Genomic DNA, 17,106 nt, shown 5'->3' with positions numbered 1-17,106 from the left:
TTTAACAAACTGCTCATTAAATGCAAATACTCCCTGGGAAAGCTCATCCTCAAGTCCCTTCCCTCCCTGGATAACCAGGAGATAGCATGAAGATCCTGGAGTCAAGGCTGGGGAATGGGGCATGGGGACTGCTCCTGCTTGAGGCTTTCCTGGAATCTTGGTGTAGCCCAGGTCATTGGAGAAGGCACTGGCAACCCACTCCAGTACTGTTGCCTGGAAAATCCCATGGACGGAGGAGTCTGGTAGGCTGCAGTCCATGGGGTCGCTAGGAGTCGGACACAACTAAGCAACTTCACTCACTTTTCACTTTCATGCATGGGAGAAGGAAATGGCAACCCACTCCAGTGTTCTTGCCTGGAGAATCCCAGGGATGGGGGAGCCTGGTGGGCTGCCGTCTATGGGGTCACACAGAGTCGGACAGGACTGAAGTGCCTTAGCCGCAGCAGCAGCCCAGGTCGTTGCCCAGACTCCCAGCTACTCATACTACAATGATACCATGTTGTCAAAGTCTATGCTAAGATGCTACAACCGGTTTTGGAAGACCAGATGTTAGCTGCTCACAGTGTACCTCAGTCCAGGCTTATCTTGTGATCCCAGGGTTTGCCTCCCTACCCAACCCCAATACCACGATGCTGAAGAAGAGATTTGTGTGAGACTTTCACCTGTCCATCATCCTGTTTAGTATTACAGTTCTATTGGCAGCTCTCCCAGCCCCTCAAAATGATTTAAGCCTAGCTCTGCCTCAGGGCTAAGTACAGAATACATTTTATTGCTGGAAAAGTCATGTTAGCCAAGAGCTGTATTTTAGGATTCGAGTATCCAAGAAAACATAGTGATTATTTCAGCAGAGGCAACGGACAAAATAATAAGTAATGGATCCAAAATAAGCTACACAAGAAGAACCAGAGGTATTAGAAATAAGGGGCTTCCCAAGTGGCGCTAAGGGTAAAGAACCCACCTGCTAATGGAGGAGACGTAAGACACAGGTTTGATCCCTGGGTGGGGAAGATCCCCTAGAAGAGGGCATGGCAACCCACTCCAGTATTCTATTCTTGCCTGGAGAATCCCATGGACAGAGGAATTTGGCAGACTACAGTCCATAGAGTCACAAAGAGTCAGACATAACTGAAGCAACTTAGAACACATGCATGCACTCGAAGTGAATCCCATGCGGCTGATGTGATGGAGAACCATCGCCGCTTTCACCTCATTCTCAGGCGTCTCCAGGTGAACGTCAGAGGTTCAACACCAGGCTGAAAGGACCTTGAGTTTGACCCAGTCTGGAATTTCTACTGTCTTCAGATATTCTGGTTTTCTTGGTGTGTCTATTTTTCCCACATTTACGCATATATGTCATTTCCTCATCTCCACAGAACATAGGATAACCAGAAAGTTTGAGTTAGAATCAGAAGAAGAAAGGAAGAAAATAAATGAGTCCTACACAGCTATCTTTGAGAACTTCAGTCAGGAGAAGGAGGTAACTCAGTGCAAACACATCAGTGGTTGAATGTGCAGTCTGGGTGGGATGTCCAGTTCCCAGGGGTGCCTCTGTAATGAGGCAAACTCTTTGTTTTTGGTGGGTATGGTCCTACTTTTCCAGCTTCCCTGGAAACTTCTGCAAGCAGACTGTCATTATGTGGTTCTTTATCTAGAGAGTCTTACCACAGGCTTATTGGAATGAAAATCGTAATTTATAAGAAATAATAGAATGATAAAACATATACAAAGCCCTATTTGCCAAAGTTCCCTATTTGCCAAAATGTCAGATTCTGAATGATCTTCTCATCCTTGACTGTAACTGAAGGGAAATGGCAGTTTGCAAACTAAACTGAGCAAGTTTGGACATGTACAACTCATGTTTCATGAGTTTTGACAAACGTGTTCATCCATGTAGTGAAGTCGAGTGTTAGTTGCTCAGTCGTGTTCAACTCTTTGCGACCCCATGGACTGTAGTCCACCAGGCTCCTCTGACCATGGAATTCTCCAGGCAAGACTACTGGAGGGGGTAACCACTCCCTTCTCCAGGGGATCTTCCCAACCCAAGGATGGAATCCAGGTCTCCTGCATTGCAGGCAGATTCTTTACCATCTGAGCCACCAGGAAAGCCCCATGTAACCAACATCCAAATCAAGACCTACGACATTTCATCAGCCCAGAAAGCATGCCTGTGCCCCTTTGCTGCTAACCCCTATCTACTTCAAAACCTGCCCCAAGACAACCACTCTTTTTATTCATATAACTATAAATTTCATTTAGTCTAATTCAATTGCTGTCATGTCCAGCTCTTTGCAACCCCGTGGACTACAGTACACCATACTTCCCTGTCCATCACCAACTCCTGGAGCTTTCTCAAACTCATGACTATCGAGGTGGTGATGCCATTCAACCATCTCATTCTCTATCACCCCCTTCTATTCCCGCCTCCAATCTTTCCCAGCATCAGGGTCTTTTCTAAGGAGTCAGTTCTTTGCATCAGGTGGCCAAAGTATTGGAGTTTCAGCTTCAGCATCAGTCCTTCAATGAATATTTAGGACTGATTTCCTTTACAATTGACTGGTATGGCTCCTTGCAGTCCAATGGACTCTCAAGAGTCTTTAATACCACAGTTCAAAAGCATCAATTCTTCGGCACTCAGCTTTCTTTATGGTCCAACTCTCACATCCATACATGACTACTGGAAAAACCACAACTTTCACTAGAAGGGCCTTTGTCAGCAAAGTAACGTCTCTGCTTTTTAATATGCTGTCTGGGTTGGTCACAGCTTTTCTTCCAAGGAGCAAGTGAACAGGAGAAACAAGTATAGATTAATTTCACCTGTTTTTAAACTTCATATAAACAGAATCATACAGTATATGTGCTTTGTTGTGTAGCTTCTTTCCCCTCAATTATTTCTGTGAAATTTATTCATTCATTGTTCGTATCAGTATTTTCCTTTTATTGCGCAGTAGTATTTCTTTGTAGGAATATAACACAATGTGTTCACCATTTTCCTGTTTTTGGAGATTTTGATTGGTTCTATTTTTTGATTTTTACAAACAAAGCTTCTATAAATACCATGTGTAACTATTTTTGTAGACTTACACTCTCCTTTCTCATGAGTATATACCTAGATGTGTTATTACTGGACTCTAAGATAGGGATTTATAACAAAGTACTAAGATATTTTCCACAGAAGTTATGCCATTTTTCTCTTGCATCTCATCTATATGAAAATTCCAGTTATTCTATATCATCAACAACAATTAATATTACTAATGTCTTCCTTAAGAAGCTTTTTTTTAAACTTTGTCTTTTGGTTGCACAATGCATCTTTGTTCCCTGACCAAGCATTGAACCCAGGCCCTCAGACCCTTAGTGAGTGTGAAGTCCTAACCACTGGACTGCCAGGGACTTTCTAAGTATTGCCAATCTTTTAATTTTGGCTATTTCAATGGGTATGACCCTTGAAAAGGGCATGGAAACCCACTCCAGCATTCTTGCCTGGAGAATCCCATGGCCAGAGGAGCCTGGTAGGCTACAGTCCATCAGATTACAACGAGTTGGACATGACAGAAGCCTCTGAGCACAGCACAGCTCAGCAATAGGTATAAAGTGCTATTTCATTATTATTTTAGTTTCCCTGATGACTTATGTCAGGCAAATTTTCATATGCTTATTGGACCATTTATATGTCTTCTTTTGTGAAGTTTGGTTCAAGTTTTTTGCCAGTTAAAAAGAAATTGCGTTATTTACCTCTTTATCATTGGTATGTAGGAGTACTTTTTATACTGTGAATACGGTTCTTTGTCAGATATACATGCTGTGAATTCTGTGGTTTGCCTTTTCATTTTGCTCACATTGTCTCTCCACGTGCAAAAGTTTTACTTTTGATGAAAAGTTGGTTATCAACTTTTTCCTCATATGGTAATAGCTTTTTGTGTCCTCTGTGAAACTGTTGCCTATTTCAAGAACATGAAGATATTCTAGTTTTTAGAAAGTTTCACAAGTTTAGCATTTATGATTCTGTGATCTATTTTGAATAATTTTTTATATTAAAGGTCTTAGGTCATTTTTTCCATATTTATATTCATTGTTTCAGAATGATTTGTTGAAAAAAAATGTCCCTTTCTCCACTAAGTTACCTTGCTGTCTTTGTTGTATATGAGGGGGTAGAGAGCAAACTCTCCAGTCTGTTCCATTCAACTATCTGTCTATATTTAGGCCAACAAAACAATGTCTTAATTTCTGTAGCTTGAAATCAGGGAGAAAAAAATCTTCCAACTTTGTTCTTGCTTTTCAAGGTTATTTTGGTTCTTCTTCAGCCTTTGAATTTCTATATAAATTTTATAATTATCTTGTCAAGAAAGCCTAGTGGTATTCTAAGTGGGATTGCAATGAATATAAAGCTCGGTCTGTGAAGAATTGGATATTTAACAGTATTAAATCTGTACCCTAACAAAAGAATACTCTTTAATGAAAACATGATTGCTTTTAATATTTCCTGATACACTAAGGTTGAGTCTGAGTAAGATTTTCATCATTTAACTTCAACATGTCATGTCACTACTTTATAATGTATGCTTTATTAAAGCAACATCTGAGCTTTGGTGAATATTGCATTCCTGAATCCTATTCTGGCTTTCTTAATTTTCTGAAAGAAGTGCCAGAACCCCAGGTGCTGACCTTTTCTAAATAAAATTCTTTTTAGGAGCTCTTAAAACAACATGAAAGGGATACCTTGCAATTAGAGGAGCTTAGAAAGACAAAAGAGGTAAGCTTTTTCATTTTTCCTGTGGAATTAGCCTCTTACAAATATATTGCTAAAATGATACATTCTCAATAAAATGGAATCTATGATAATTTTCCCCAAACCATTGAAAAACAAGAGAACTAAAGCTGAGTTAGAGCTTCCCCAGTGGCTCAGCAGTAAAGAATCTGCCTGCAGTTCAGGAGCTGCAGGAGACACGGGTTCAATCCATGGGTCAGGAAGATCCCCTGGAGGAGGAAATGGCAACCCACTCCAGTATTCTTGCCTGGAAAATCCCATGGACAGAAGAGCCTGGCCAGCTACAGTCCTTGGGGTCATGAAGAGTCAGACACGACTGAAGCGACTTAGCACATATACACACAAAGCTGAGTTTGCTGGATTCACTGTCAAAAAGGATTTTAGAACTATCTGAAAAAAGAAAGCCATTGCTGTCTTTTTAGAGCCAGATCTGAACAAATATATGAACAATATACTGTGAGATCTTCAGTGTTAAATGCCTTGCACTTCTCATAAGGCTCTAACAACAAATGGGCCTTAAAAGGTAAAATGCCAGATTCTTCCATTTAGACTCTGAAAAGTACAATACTGCATCTTGGGAACTGTGAGTTCAAGTCTTTCCTTAAAACTCTGAGTGTATTTACCTCACCCCTACAGCCTCTCTAGGAACTTTTTTTCTGGAACAAATTATAGCACTTCCATAAAGGAGATATCAGAATGGAAATTGTTCAAACCTACAAACTGCCTTGTGGTTCTTCTTCCACTGTGAATTTAATTTGAATTCAGAATGGACCCATTTGGGGAAAGATTTGCCATTCTGAAAGCATGGCATGACATCGTAGAGCCCAGGCAGGACTTCAGCTTTGTTGGGCAAACAGTCATAATGTCCTACAAGGTAAACGGTGGACTTTGGTATGAGGTAGACTCAGTGTGTTGTAAGAATGGCTTTAATGAGCTTGACTACTAATTCTATCACTGTGTCATTTCTGGGTCTATTTCAATTAATTTATGTTGTTCCTCATGTATGGTCATATTTTCTTGCTTATTTGCATGTCTGGTAATTTTTTTATTGGATGCCAGCCATTGTGACCTTTACCTTACTAGGTGCTGAATATTGTTGTACTTCTTTAAATACCATTAACCTTTCTGAGATTCAGTTAAGTTACTTGGAAATGGGCTTCCCTGGTGGCTCAGTAGTAAAGAATCTGTCTGCCAATGCAGAAGACAGGAGTTCAATCCCTTACCCAGGAAGATCCCACATGCCAGGGGACAACTAAGCCCATGTACCACAACTGCTGAGTTTGTGCCCTAGAGCTCAGGAGCCAACAACTACTGAGGCCACATGTCACAACTATGGAAGCCCATGAGCCCCAGAACCTGTGCTCCAAAACAAGAGAAGCCACCGCAATGGGAAGTCCACACACAGCAAGTAGAGAGTAGCCCCCACTCACTGCAACCAGAGACAGCCTCCTTGCAGCAACAAAGACCCAGCACAGCCAAATAAATAATAAAAACTTAAAAAAAAAAACATACACACACACAAACCCTTTTTAAAAAAAAAAAAAAAGAAGTTACTTGGCAACAGTTTGATTTTTCAAGCCTTGATTTTAAGCTTTCTTAGGCAAAATTAAAGCAGTCTTGATCTAGGGCTAGTTTTTCCCCAATGCTGAGTAATCTCTGTGTTTTAACAGGGTTTTTGTATTCTGGCTAGAGTGTGGCAGGCTACAGTGTATGGGGTCGAAAAGAGTTGGACACGACGGAAGTGACTAACACACGTGCATGGTGGAAACGTGAATTTCCCCAGTCCTGTTTTGGTTTAGGGACTGTTCTGCCTGCTGGTGGTTCCTTCTCCTTGCCTCGTCTCCCTCTGCTCCTTCTCGCCATTGTGTAGCTCCAGTGGCGCTGGACTGCTTACTGTTTCTTAACAGGCCAGACTTCTCCCACCTCAGGGTCTTTGCACTCGATCTTTTCCCTTCTTGGAAAGCTCTTTACCAGATATCCACACAGCTCACTTTCCTACTTTCTCCCAGTCTTTCTCCAAATGCCAACTTCTCAGAGGCTGCTCTACTTAAAGGCTCAACAACCTGCCTGACACTTTATTTTTCTACACTGACTTATAACCATTCAACCTGATAAACTCAGTGAAGGGAGGGATTTTTGTCTACTGCTTTCCTTGCCACTAATCCTCAGTTCCTAGAATGGTGCCTGCCATATCACAGACATCCAGTGAACTGCAAATTTTTAAATGAATAAATAAATTAATTTTATTCATTTTTAAATAAATGCTTCAATGAAAGAATGCCAAATGACCTGGTACAGTGCTTTGCCCAATGCCATTGCAGTAAAAGTGATGGTGCATGCATTCTCAGTCATGTCTGACTCTTTTGGGACCCCATGGACTAGCCCACCAGGCTCCCCTGTCCATGGAATTTCCAAGGCAAGAATACTGGAGTGGCTTGTCATTCCTTTTCCAGGGGATCTTCCTGACCCAGGGATAGAACCCACGTCTCCTGCATTGGCAGGCAGATTCTTTACAACTGAGCCACTGGGAAGCCCCCTGATGAATCCATATCAATACATTATTATTAACTAAAATCCAATTTACCTTAGCATTCCTTCTTTGTGTTGTACAGTAAGTCCCTACGTATGAATAAGTTCCATTCTGAGAGTGTATTCAAAAGTCCAACAAAGTTAGCTTAAGTACCCAACTAACACAATCGACTATATAGTACTGTAATCTAATAGGTTTGTAATACCTCTCATACAAATACTATGTACATAAAAAACAAGCAAACACAAAAAATAAAACATTTTTAATCTAACAGTACATTACCTTCAGAAGCACATAGCACAATACAGCAGCTGGTATACGGGGGCGGGCATGCCTGTTTGCATCCTATAGGCTTCGTCACGTGCATCATGCCACGCAGCCTCCACTGCAGCATCATACAGGATGGTGTCTCTGCCCTAAAAGTCCCCCCCCCCCACTCATTCCTTGCTTCCCTTCCTAACTCCTGGCCACCACTGGTCTTTTTACTGTCTCTATAGTTTTGCATTTTCTGGACAGTCATGTAGTTGCAATTCATACTAGATATTTAGTAAACACTTGTTTAATGAATGGATAATTGGTAGCTATTTTGACAACCCATGTGAGCTCTGGTGAGGGCTGGCTCTGGGGCCGTACCAGTGAGGCTGTTGAGAGGGGTATAGACTAGTGAGACATAGAGGGGTAGAATGAACAGGGCATAGTAACAGAGCAGGAGAAGGAGTGGCTAAAGTTGATGCTTTCACATTGTAATCCAAATGTCCTGAACAAGAGGATGAATGGGTAGACATCAGTGCAATGTCCTGAAACAATTTCTTCTTCTTACCCAGGTCATAGAGGAAGAGTTGTATGCTCAAGCTCTTATCCTAGAATCACTTAACACAACCCTCTACCAAACCCAGATGGAACTCCAGAGAGAGGTGAATCTTGGCTGGAGTGGGGGTGGGAGCTGGAGGGAGGAACCCTCTGCCATGTAGCTCTGCCCTGGGTGACTCTAATTTAGGAAAGATGGCTATTAACATGTACCTGTCTTTCAGAAAGCTGCGGTAGCAACTCTGGAGAAAACACTCCAGATCAAGCTTACTGAAGCTGAAGACAAGCTTAAGTACACCATACACCACCTGACAGAAGAAAACATTCATCTAAGGTATGAATGAGGCTGCTCAAAAAAGACGTGGCTGAATTATCTTCAGAAAGTGACAATAGGAATTCCCTGGCAGCCCGCTGGTCACAACTCTATGCTTCCGCTGCAGGGGGCCTGGGGCCAATCCTTGATCAGGGGACTATGATTCCACATGTTGTGTGGTGATGGGTGAGGAATGGGTGGAAATGACCCTAGGTGTTCCCTCATGAAGTCAAGGTACAGGCACTGTCAGGAGGGGGATATTCGCTGGCCACAGAAGGTACCTTCTGAGGTCAGCACTTTTAAAGTGATGTTGGGAGACTCCTCTCCCTTTCCTATGTTAGTTTTTAATGCAAAACAACATATGAGGTTTATCTGAGACTCTCTGGGTTTATTCAGTTTTATGACTGAGGATTATTTTTAAATCCATGACCTTGAGTCTTGTGATTTTCTATTAAGGGCTTTTATGCCTTGAAGGCCTTCTTTATTATGGGGTGTTAATAAATGCTAGGAAGAGGTTCTGAGGGATCTATTTGAATATCTTGATGGCAAGTGCACTGTGAATTTTGCCAATATCAGTTGGAGATTTTGCCCATAAGGAAGATAGTAGTTGATTCAGGAGGGATGATCAGTGTTTCCAGAATAAGTTTTAGGTCCACGACAGATGGAGCAAACAAAAGATGTCACAGGGTCTTTTAATTCACCTAATTGGCTGTTTTGATGATTGTAGTCAAATTCTAGAATTATTTTATAGGAGGAGAAAGAAATTCCAGCAAGAAACTTCTCTAAGAAGTCTCAGCTTAATAAATGGGGAGAGATGAGGGAACTAAGGAGAAAGGGACGTGTGTCTCAAAGGACCTAAACAAAAGAAAGTAAGTGCAGAGACAGGCCCCTCTTGTGGCTCATTAGAGATCCCCACTCTTTGAAGTGTTTTAGAACTCTGAGGCAGGGGCTGCTTTATTGTGATGGGGCTGAGCACTGAGAATGTGGCTCTGATGTCCTTTAGGACTGAAAGAGATTCATCCCCAACTTGGGGAAAATTTCTTCAAACCAACTGGGAGGGAGGATTGGGAAGAGCCCCTGGAGTTCCTTGGAGCCCTATCACTGAGAACTGAAAGGATGTTGGAAAGGCTGGTTAAGAGGGCTTGAAGCAACCTGAAGTGCTAGACTCTGTAAAATCTCTTTTCCAATGTTCTGGCTCTTTGCAACAACAGGAGAAACTAAGAGGATTCTGGTCTGGGTTAGGAAATTTAATTTGTGAAACTGAAGATAAGAATTTTGGTGGTCTTATTTATGGGTGACTCATCCATGCGTGGCAGAGAGCTGGTTTGCCAGATGAACTAAATCTGAAGTGGATGTAAATTTACCATTCTATCGGGTCCTTTTAGCAGGGAAAGATTTCAGTTCAACCCATTAATAAGTAGAGTTAAAAGCTTCCTGGGTAGAATCAAACTCTTTAGGAGGACCAGAATTTTCTTTAAAAACAATCTGAAGTCAATTATAATTTGTCATGAATAGGTTTGTTACATTTTTATGTGCAAGCCTGAATTTTCTTCTAATCAACAAACTTTGGAAAAGCCCTAGGAATCATGGGGTGAAGTCACCTAGCATTTGCTCAAGCCATATAAGTTAGTAGGTCTCCTGGTTGTAATTTCTGAGATCTGTTAGGATTTTCTTAATTAGCAGGTTTCATCCAATACTGGGACTGGCTTTCACCAACAAGCATATATATAAACTATATAAGTTAGAGAAACCAGGTCAGTAAGTTTGAATGACTATAGTAAACTCCTAAGCAAATCTGTGAGGCTCTTTAGTTACTCCGAATCTTTATGGCTCACAGTTCAGCTTTAATCCAAGGAGTATGAGAAATTAAGGATTTGGATTCTCAGACTACTTAATTTTAAAGGGACAGGTTCTGACAAGTTCAGAGGGAGAAGGAGTGGGGAGAATTCCAGAAAGAAGGGAAAGTTCAGTAAAGGAATTACTATAGGGGAACAAAGGATATAAAGATGTGTAAGCAGCATAGACGGGAAGGAGGGAGATGGTGCCAGAGGCAGAGTCTGGTCACGAAGAACCAAAGAAGAGACTCAAGACGGAAACAGAGATGGAGCCTGAGACAAATAGGCCAAAGAAGATGAGCCAGAAGCTTCAGCAGCCATTTTATCTTTCTTTATTTTCCTCAGTTAACGTTAAAAATCTTATTTTTGCAGAGAGGAAATTTTAGACTCATGACATTTACCAGGCTCAAAATAAGCATTCCACACAGTTCTGGAAATTTTTGAACTATTGTGGTCTGATTTGGTTTTAAGAAAATTAAGTTTGGAGATTTCAAAAGCTCCCCATAAGGGCCATTGAGACCCTAATCTGCCTTTGACTTGGACTAGTCCATTTATCTAGAAATGCACATGAAGAAGGACCACCGTTTTTTGTTTTGTTTTGAGGACTATAGTTTCTAAACATAAAACTTGTTGGAATCCCTGGGATTGGGATTTCAAAATATCTAGGTAACAGGGGTCCCCTTTCTCAGAGGTTTCTCTATGGAATAAAAGAATAATTTTCAAATAACTGACAGCTTGAACAGCTCAAACCAAACAGCTTTCAGCTCAGCCTACCAGCTAATACCAGCCAGTTCTAATGAAACAGCTTGATCCCAAAGTAGCCAGTCCAGAGGGTTTTCAGCCAGTTTCCAGGAACCAGCCCATGTTCCAAAGGACAGGGCCAACAGCTTCAGCTTCAGTGAAATAGCTCCTGTTCCCAAAGGAATGGGTTGACAGCTTCTCAGCCAGCTTTAGTTGAAACAGTCTAATCACAAAATCAGACCAAAGTGCCAAATGAGTACTCACAAATAGAACAAGGCCTTAACCAGAAACACAAAACCTTAAAGTAGATTCTGAATAAAGTCAGAGAGCGTCAAGTGCAAAGAGGGCATGGGTTCAGATCCAGGAGAAAGATATACCTTCAAACTCCAGGGTCATTGAGAAAAACAGTGAGCTCAGTGGGCTCAATTGTGAGCACCACACCTGTTTGCTCACCAGTCCCAGAGCCACTGAGGATCATCTTTGGTCCCTGTATTGGCCACCAAATGTTGACATAAAAGAAATAGACTGCCAGTTATTCTCCAGCAATGATAGGTTTATTTGGAATCACCAGTGAATTTCAATTTGGGGTCTACAAACACAGTCTACACATGGATATCACCAGATGGTCAATACCAAGATCAGACTGATTATATTCTTTGTAGCCAAAGATGGAGAAGCTCTATATAGTCAGCAAAAACAAGACCAGGAGCCAACTGTGGCTCAGATCATGAATTCCTTTTTGCCTAATTCAGACTTATATTGAAGAAAATAGGGAAAACCACTAGACCATTCAGGTATGACCTAAATCAAATCCCTTACGATTATCCAGTGGAAGTGAGAAATAGATTCTAGGGATTGGATCTGATAGAGTGCCTGAAGAACTATGGACAGAGATTTATGATATTGTACAGGAGGCAGTAATCAAGACCATCCCCAAGAAAAAGAAATGCAAAAAGGCAAAATGTTTGTCTGAAGAGACCTTACAAATAGTTGAGAAAAGAAGAGAAGTGAAAGGCAAAGGAGAAAAGGAAAGATATAAACATCTGAATGCAGAGTTCCAAAGAATAGCAAGGAGAGATAAGAAAGCCTTCCTCAGTGATCAATGCAAAGAAATAGAGGAAAACAACAGAATGGGAAAGACTAGAGATCCCTTTAACAAAATTAGAGACACCAAAGGAACATTTCAAGCAAAGATGGGCACAGAAGATATTAAAAAGAGGTGGCAAGAATATACAGAAGAACTATACAAAAAAGATCTTTATGACCCAGATAACCACGATGGTGTGATCACTCACCTAGAGCCAGACATCCTGGAATGTGAAGTCAAATGGACCTCAGGAAGCATCACTATGAACAAAGCTAGTGGAGGTGATGGAATTCCAGTGGAGCTATTTCAAATCCTAAAAGATGCTGTGAAAGTGCTGCACTCAATATGCCAGCAAATTTGGAAAGCAGCCATGGCCACAAGACTGGAAAAGGTCAATTTTGATTCCAATTCCAAAGAAAGGAAATGCCAAGCAACGTTCAAACTACCACACAATTGCATGCATCTCACAGGCTAGCAAAGTAAGGCTAAAAATTTTCCAAGCCAGGCTTCAACAGTGCATGAACTATGAACTTCCAGATGTTCAAGATGGGTTTAGAAAAGACAGAGGAACCGGAGATCAAATTGCCAACATCCATTGAATCACTGAAAAAGCAAGAGCCCAGAAAAAGCTCTACTTCTGCTTTATTGACTATACAAAAGCCTTTGACTGTGTGGATCCCAAGAAACTGTGGGAAATTCTTCAAGAGATGGGAATACCAGACCACCTGACCTGCCTACTGAGAAATCTGTATGCAGGTCAAGAAGCAACAGTTAGAACCAGACATGGAACAGCAGACTGGTTACAAATTGGGAAAGGAATATGTCAAGGCTGTATATTGTCACCCTGCTTATTTAACATCTATGCAGAGTACATCATGTGAAATGCTAGGCTGGATGAAACACAATCTGGAATCAAGATTATTGGGAGGAATATCAATAACCTGAGATACACAGATGATACCACCCTTATGGCAGAAAGTGAAGAACTAAAGAGCTTCTTGATGAAAGTGAAAGAGGAGAGTGAGAAAGCTGGCTTAAAACTCAACATTCAGAAAACTAAGATCATGGCATCTGGTCCCATCACTTCATGGCAAATAGATGGGGAAACAATGGAAACAGTGAGAGACTTTATTTTGGGGGGCTTCAAAATCACTGTGGTTGGCAACAGCAGCCCTGAAATTACAAGACGCTTGTTCCTTGGAAGAAAAGCTATGACCAACCTAGACAGCATATTAAAAAGCAGAGACAAGCCTTCTTCCAGGCCCCCTGGCTGTGCTGCTCCGACCCCGGCACCACGGGAGCGATCTGGGCTAGCCCAAGCTCCCTGTTAGCCTGGGGAAGCCGGAAGAGACCGGGCAGCGCAGCAGGGGAGAGCAGCAGAGGGTGGCGGGGCCCTCCCTGCACGCCCAGGGAGACCAGGGGAATAGAGGGAGCGAGGCTGAGTTAAGCGAGGGTTAGGTGAGCTTGGGTGCAACTTGAGCTCGGGGCTGATGGGCCAGGCCCCCACGCCGGCGTCACACCCTGTCCGAAGATGACAAGCAGATTCATGGCCTTGTCATTCCTGCCCTTGGGGGCCACCACGGGCGACAGTGGCGGAAAGCTGAGCTCGGGGGACGACTCTGGGAATGTGGAATCCCTCCAGAGCTGGGAGATCGAGGCATCCAGGAGCCTGGCAGAGCTGTTTGAGAAGGCTGCAGTGCACTTCCAAGGCCTGGTGCAAGTGGCTAGCAGGGAGCAGCTCTTGTATCTGTATGCCAGGTACAAGCAGGTCAGAGCTGGAAATTGCAATACACCTAAACCAAGCTTCTTTGACTTTAAAGGAAAGCAAAAATGGGAAGCATGGAAAGCACTTGGTGATTCAAGCCCCAGCCCAGCAATGCAGGAACATATTGCTGTAGTTAAAAAATTAGATCCAAGTTGGAATCCTCAGTCACCAGAGAAGAAAGGAAAAGAAGCAAAAACGGGTTTTGGTGGGCCAGTTGTTAGTTCTCTGTATCACGAAGAAATCATCAGGGAAGAAGATAAAGACATATTTGATTACTGCAGGGAAAACAACATCGACCGTATAACCAGTCTTCAAAACAAAAAAAATGGATGTGAATATGAAAGATGAAGAGGGCAGAACTCTACTCCACTGGGCCTGTGATCGAGGACATAAGGAACTAGTCACAGTCTTGCTACAATATAGAGTTGATATTAACTGTCAGTACAATGAAGGTCAAACAGCTCTACATTATGCTGCTGCCTGTGAGTTTTTGGACATTATGGAGCTGCTGCTCCAATCCGGGGCTGACCCCACGCTCCAAGACCAGGACGGCTGCCTGCCAGAGGAGGTGACAGGGTGCAAAGCAGTTACTTTGATGTTACAGCAGCACACGACAGGCAAGGCTTAATCAAAAGACTGGAAAACTACGGTCGACAACAGCACAGGGCTCCAGTGGTGAAAGAAAACTGCAAAAATGACACGTCTTTTGCCGCCCATCTTTGGTATATGTTGGCTAATAAAATCAGTTGTGAGGAACTGGGGGGAAAAAGAGGCAGAGACATTATTTTGCCAACAAAGGTCTGTCTAGTCAAAGCTATGGTTTTTCCAGTAGTCATATATGGATGTGAGAGGTGGACTATAGAGAAAGCTGAGAGCTGAAGAGTTGATGCTTTTGAACTGTGGTGTTGGAGAAGACTCTTGAAATGCCCTTGGACTGCAAGGAGATCCAACCAGTCAGTTAATCCTAAAGGAAATCAGTCCTGAATATTCATTGGAAGGACTGATGCTGACACTGAAACTCCAATACTTTGGCCACCTGATGAGAAGAACTGACTCATTGGAAAAGGCCCCAGTGCTGGGAAAGATTGAAGGTGGGAGGAGGAGGGGATGACAGAGGATGAGATGGTTGGATGGCATCACGGACTCAATGGACATGAGTTTGAGTAAGCTCTGGGAGTTGGTGATGGACAGGGAAGCCTGGCGTGGTGCAGTCCATGGGGTCACAAAGAGTCAGATATGAATGAGCAACTGAACTGAACTGAACTGAAATATGGCAAGCCATGTGCAAGGTCCCACATAGCAAGGGAAGAAGAATGCTTTTATAGAGGGGAAAAAGTAATAGGGGAGGGCTATAGTAAACAGAGTCCATGACTTTTCTTTGCCTGAGTTCTTCCTAGGAAACAGGAGGAGTCTTTCTTCCTTTGGGGCTCTGCTACCATCTCAGGGCATGAGAGCTTCCCCTTCTGGCCTCCCTACTCTATTTAATGAAGACTAGTAAAGTTCTTCAGTCGTGTCTGACTCGTGACCCCATGGACTGCACCGTCCATGGAATTCTCCAGGCTAGAATACTGGAGTGGGTAGCCTTTCCTTTCTCCAGGGGATCTTCCCAACCCAGGGATTGAACTCAGGTCTCCCACGTTGCAGGTGGATTCTTTACCAACTGAGCTATCAGGGAAGCCCCATTAAAGAGTCTTCTGTTGGTATCTTTTTTTTTTTTTTTTTTTACATGGGATTTAGGTGTCAATGGTTTACCTATGCAGATGCGGCTGCATTTGGTTCTTATGAAAATCAACCTCAGGTCAGAAATTATACTGTTACTTGAAGATGCATCTTAAATCATTGAAGTAACTTTTGATCAATACTTTAACAGAGGGAAATTGTTCACCGTGTTAATTTTGTCATAAATTCTTCATATGGGAATTTGGTAATCCAAATTTCATGTCTCCCTAAATTCAAAATCATTGCAAATATTGAAAGAGACCACTCCCAACCAGTGAAGGAACAAAACCACATTTCTCTGCCTCCCAGATGTCTTATATCCCTTTCTACCCTTTACCCCTATAAATCTTCTCTTTATAGGCAAAAGGTACTTGCCAAAAATGAAGAAATTTATGATGAACAATTTGGGAGATCTACCTCTGTTACTGTTTATGAGCATATTTCTGACACTTCAGAAGATGGTGACAGCGAAACACAAGAAGCATGAGAAGAAGAGTCAGTCTCTATGACCAAAGATGTAAGGAACCAAAGATGTTAGGAACCATCTCTGGTAGGCGTAAGAACTCCTGTGAGGTTTTCTCGAGAAATGTATATGGCCTTGCCTTGATTCTACTTGTGACTTTTCACAATTTGTTTTCTTCTGAGTGGCTGAGAATGTTTGAATTCTCACCTCAATTACATGGACATTCATGACTCGTCATTGAAAAGTGATCGTCTCTATACCTAGAGCTGAGGGTCTCTAGGCTTTGTACTATTTTCTCTTCCACCTTTACATATTTCATTACCAAAGACACTTATCTGAAGAACTTCTATTAAATGTTGAAAATATTTTGGGGTGTGCCTTTTGTCCCCCAGACATTTCACTAGCAAGAATGATAATTTGTTGAATTGATCCCCCAAACCTTTTCTCTCTTATATGTGTCTCCACTCCCCTACTTCTCAAAATGTTCCCAACCCTATGATTTGGGAAGAATTTCTGATGATTCCTGTCATCATCTCTAAACTATTCCCAGAATTCAAATGTCTAGAAGATAGGCAACATAAATAAGGGAAGTGGGCTTAACATAAGAAAAAATAACCACATAAGCACAGTGATAAATGGTAACTGGCAGCAGTCTCAATGCCGGAATTGGACAGAATGGTGTGGGGATTGGGGGTATGGGGTAAGGGTTGTGGAAATTCGGTGAACCCATTTCATTGTTGCCAAACAGGAGCATGGTGTAAATGTGCTCAGATACTCTGGTCTTCAAAAGAAAGTATTCTGGTTTTTATGTGACAGCTTCCAATTTTTAAATATGGAGAAGAAGTGGGGTGTTTTTAGACAAGAAATGTTTAAAAAATACAACTATGTGAACCAATATTGGAAGGCTCAAGGAAAACATATCTATGACCCAAACATTTTCTACCTGTAAGACTAGGTTCTATTGGCAAAAAAACAAAAACAATCTCCAAGGCATAGTATGATAAAATTATATTTTATTCTGTTAAAAATATTTATTACTAATTATTAATTACTAAAGATTTAAAGTGAATTAAACATATAA

The 17,106-nt window shown here is 41.9% G+C and overlaps 1 protein-coding gene and 1 pseudogene across 2 annotated transcripts in view; both read left to right on the top strand.

Annotated features, from left to right (window-relative positions):
- FLACC1 (flagellum associated containing coiled-coil domains 1) overlaps nt 1-17,004 on the top strand; it is a 41,801-nt gene extending 24,797 nt beyond the window's left edge. For both annotated transcript variants that reach the window (XM_069578019.1, XM_069578020.1), the window contains 5 exons: nt 1,374-1,477; nt 4,688-4,750; nt 8,120-8,209; nt 8,327-8,436; nt 15,923-17,004. In XM_069578019.1, coding sequence (XP_069434120.1) covers nt 1,374-1,477; nt 4,688-4,750; nt 8,120-8,209; nt 8,327-8,436; nt 15,923-16,049 — 494 coding nt within the window. In that variant the 3' untranslated portion in view covers nt 16,050-17,004. The remainder of the gene's footprint in view (nt 1-1,373; nt 1,478-4,687; nt 4,751-8,119; nt 8,210-8,326; nt 8,437-15,922) is intronic.
- LOC138434122 (acyl-CoA-binding domain-containing protein 6-like) lies at nt 10,930-14,536 on the top strand (annotated as a pseudogene).
- Nucleotides 17,005-17,106: the final 102 nt, after the last annotated feature.

This window comes from Ovis canadensis, chromosome 2, assembly GCF_042477335.2.
Source record: "Ovis canadensis isolate MfBH-ARS-UI-01 breed Bighorn chromosome 2, ARS-UI_OviCan_v2, whole genome shotgun sequence".
Lineage (NCBI taxonomy): Eukaryota > Metazoa > Chordata > Mammalia > Artiodactyla > Bovidae > Ovis > Ovis canadensis.
Note: the sequence above shows the minus strand (reverse complement) of the source record. Positions and strands in the feature narration are given on the sequence as shown.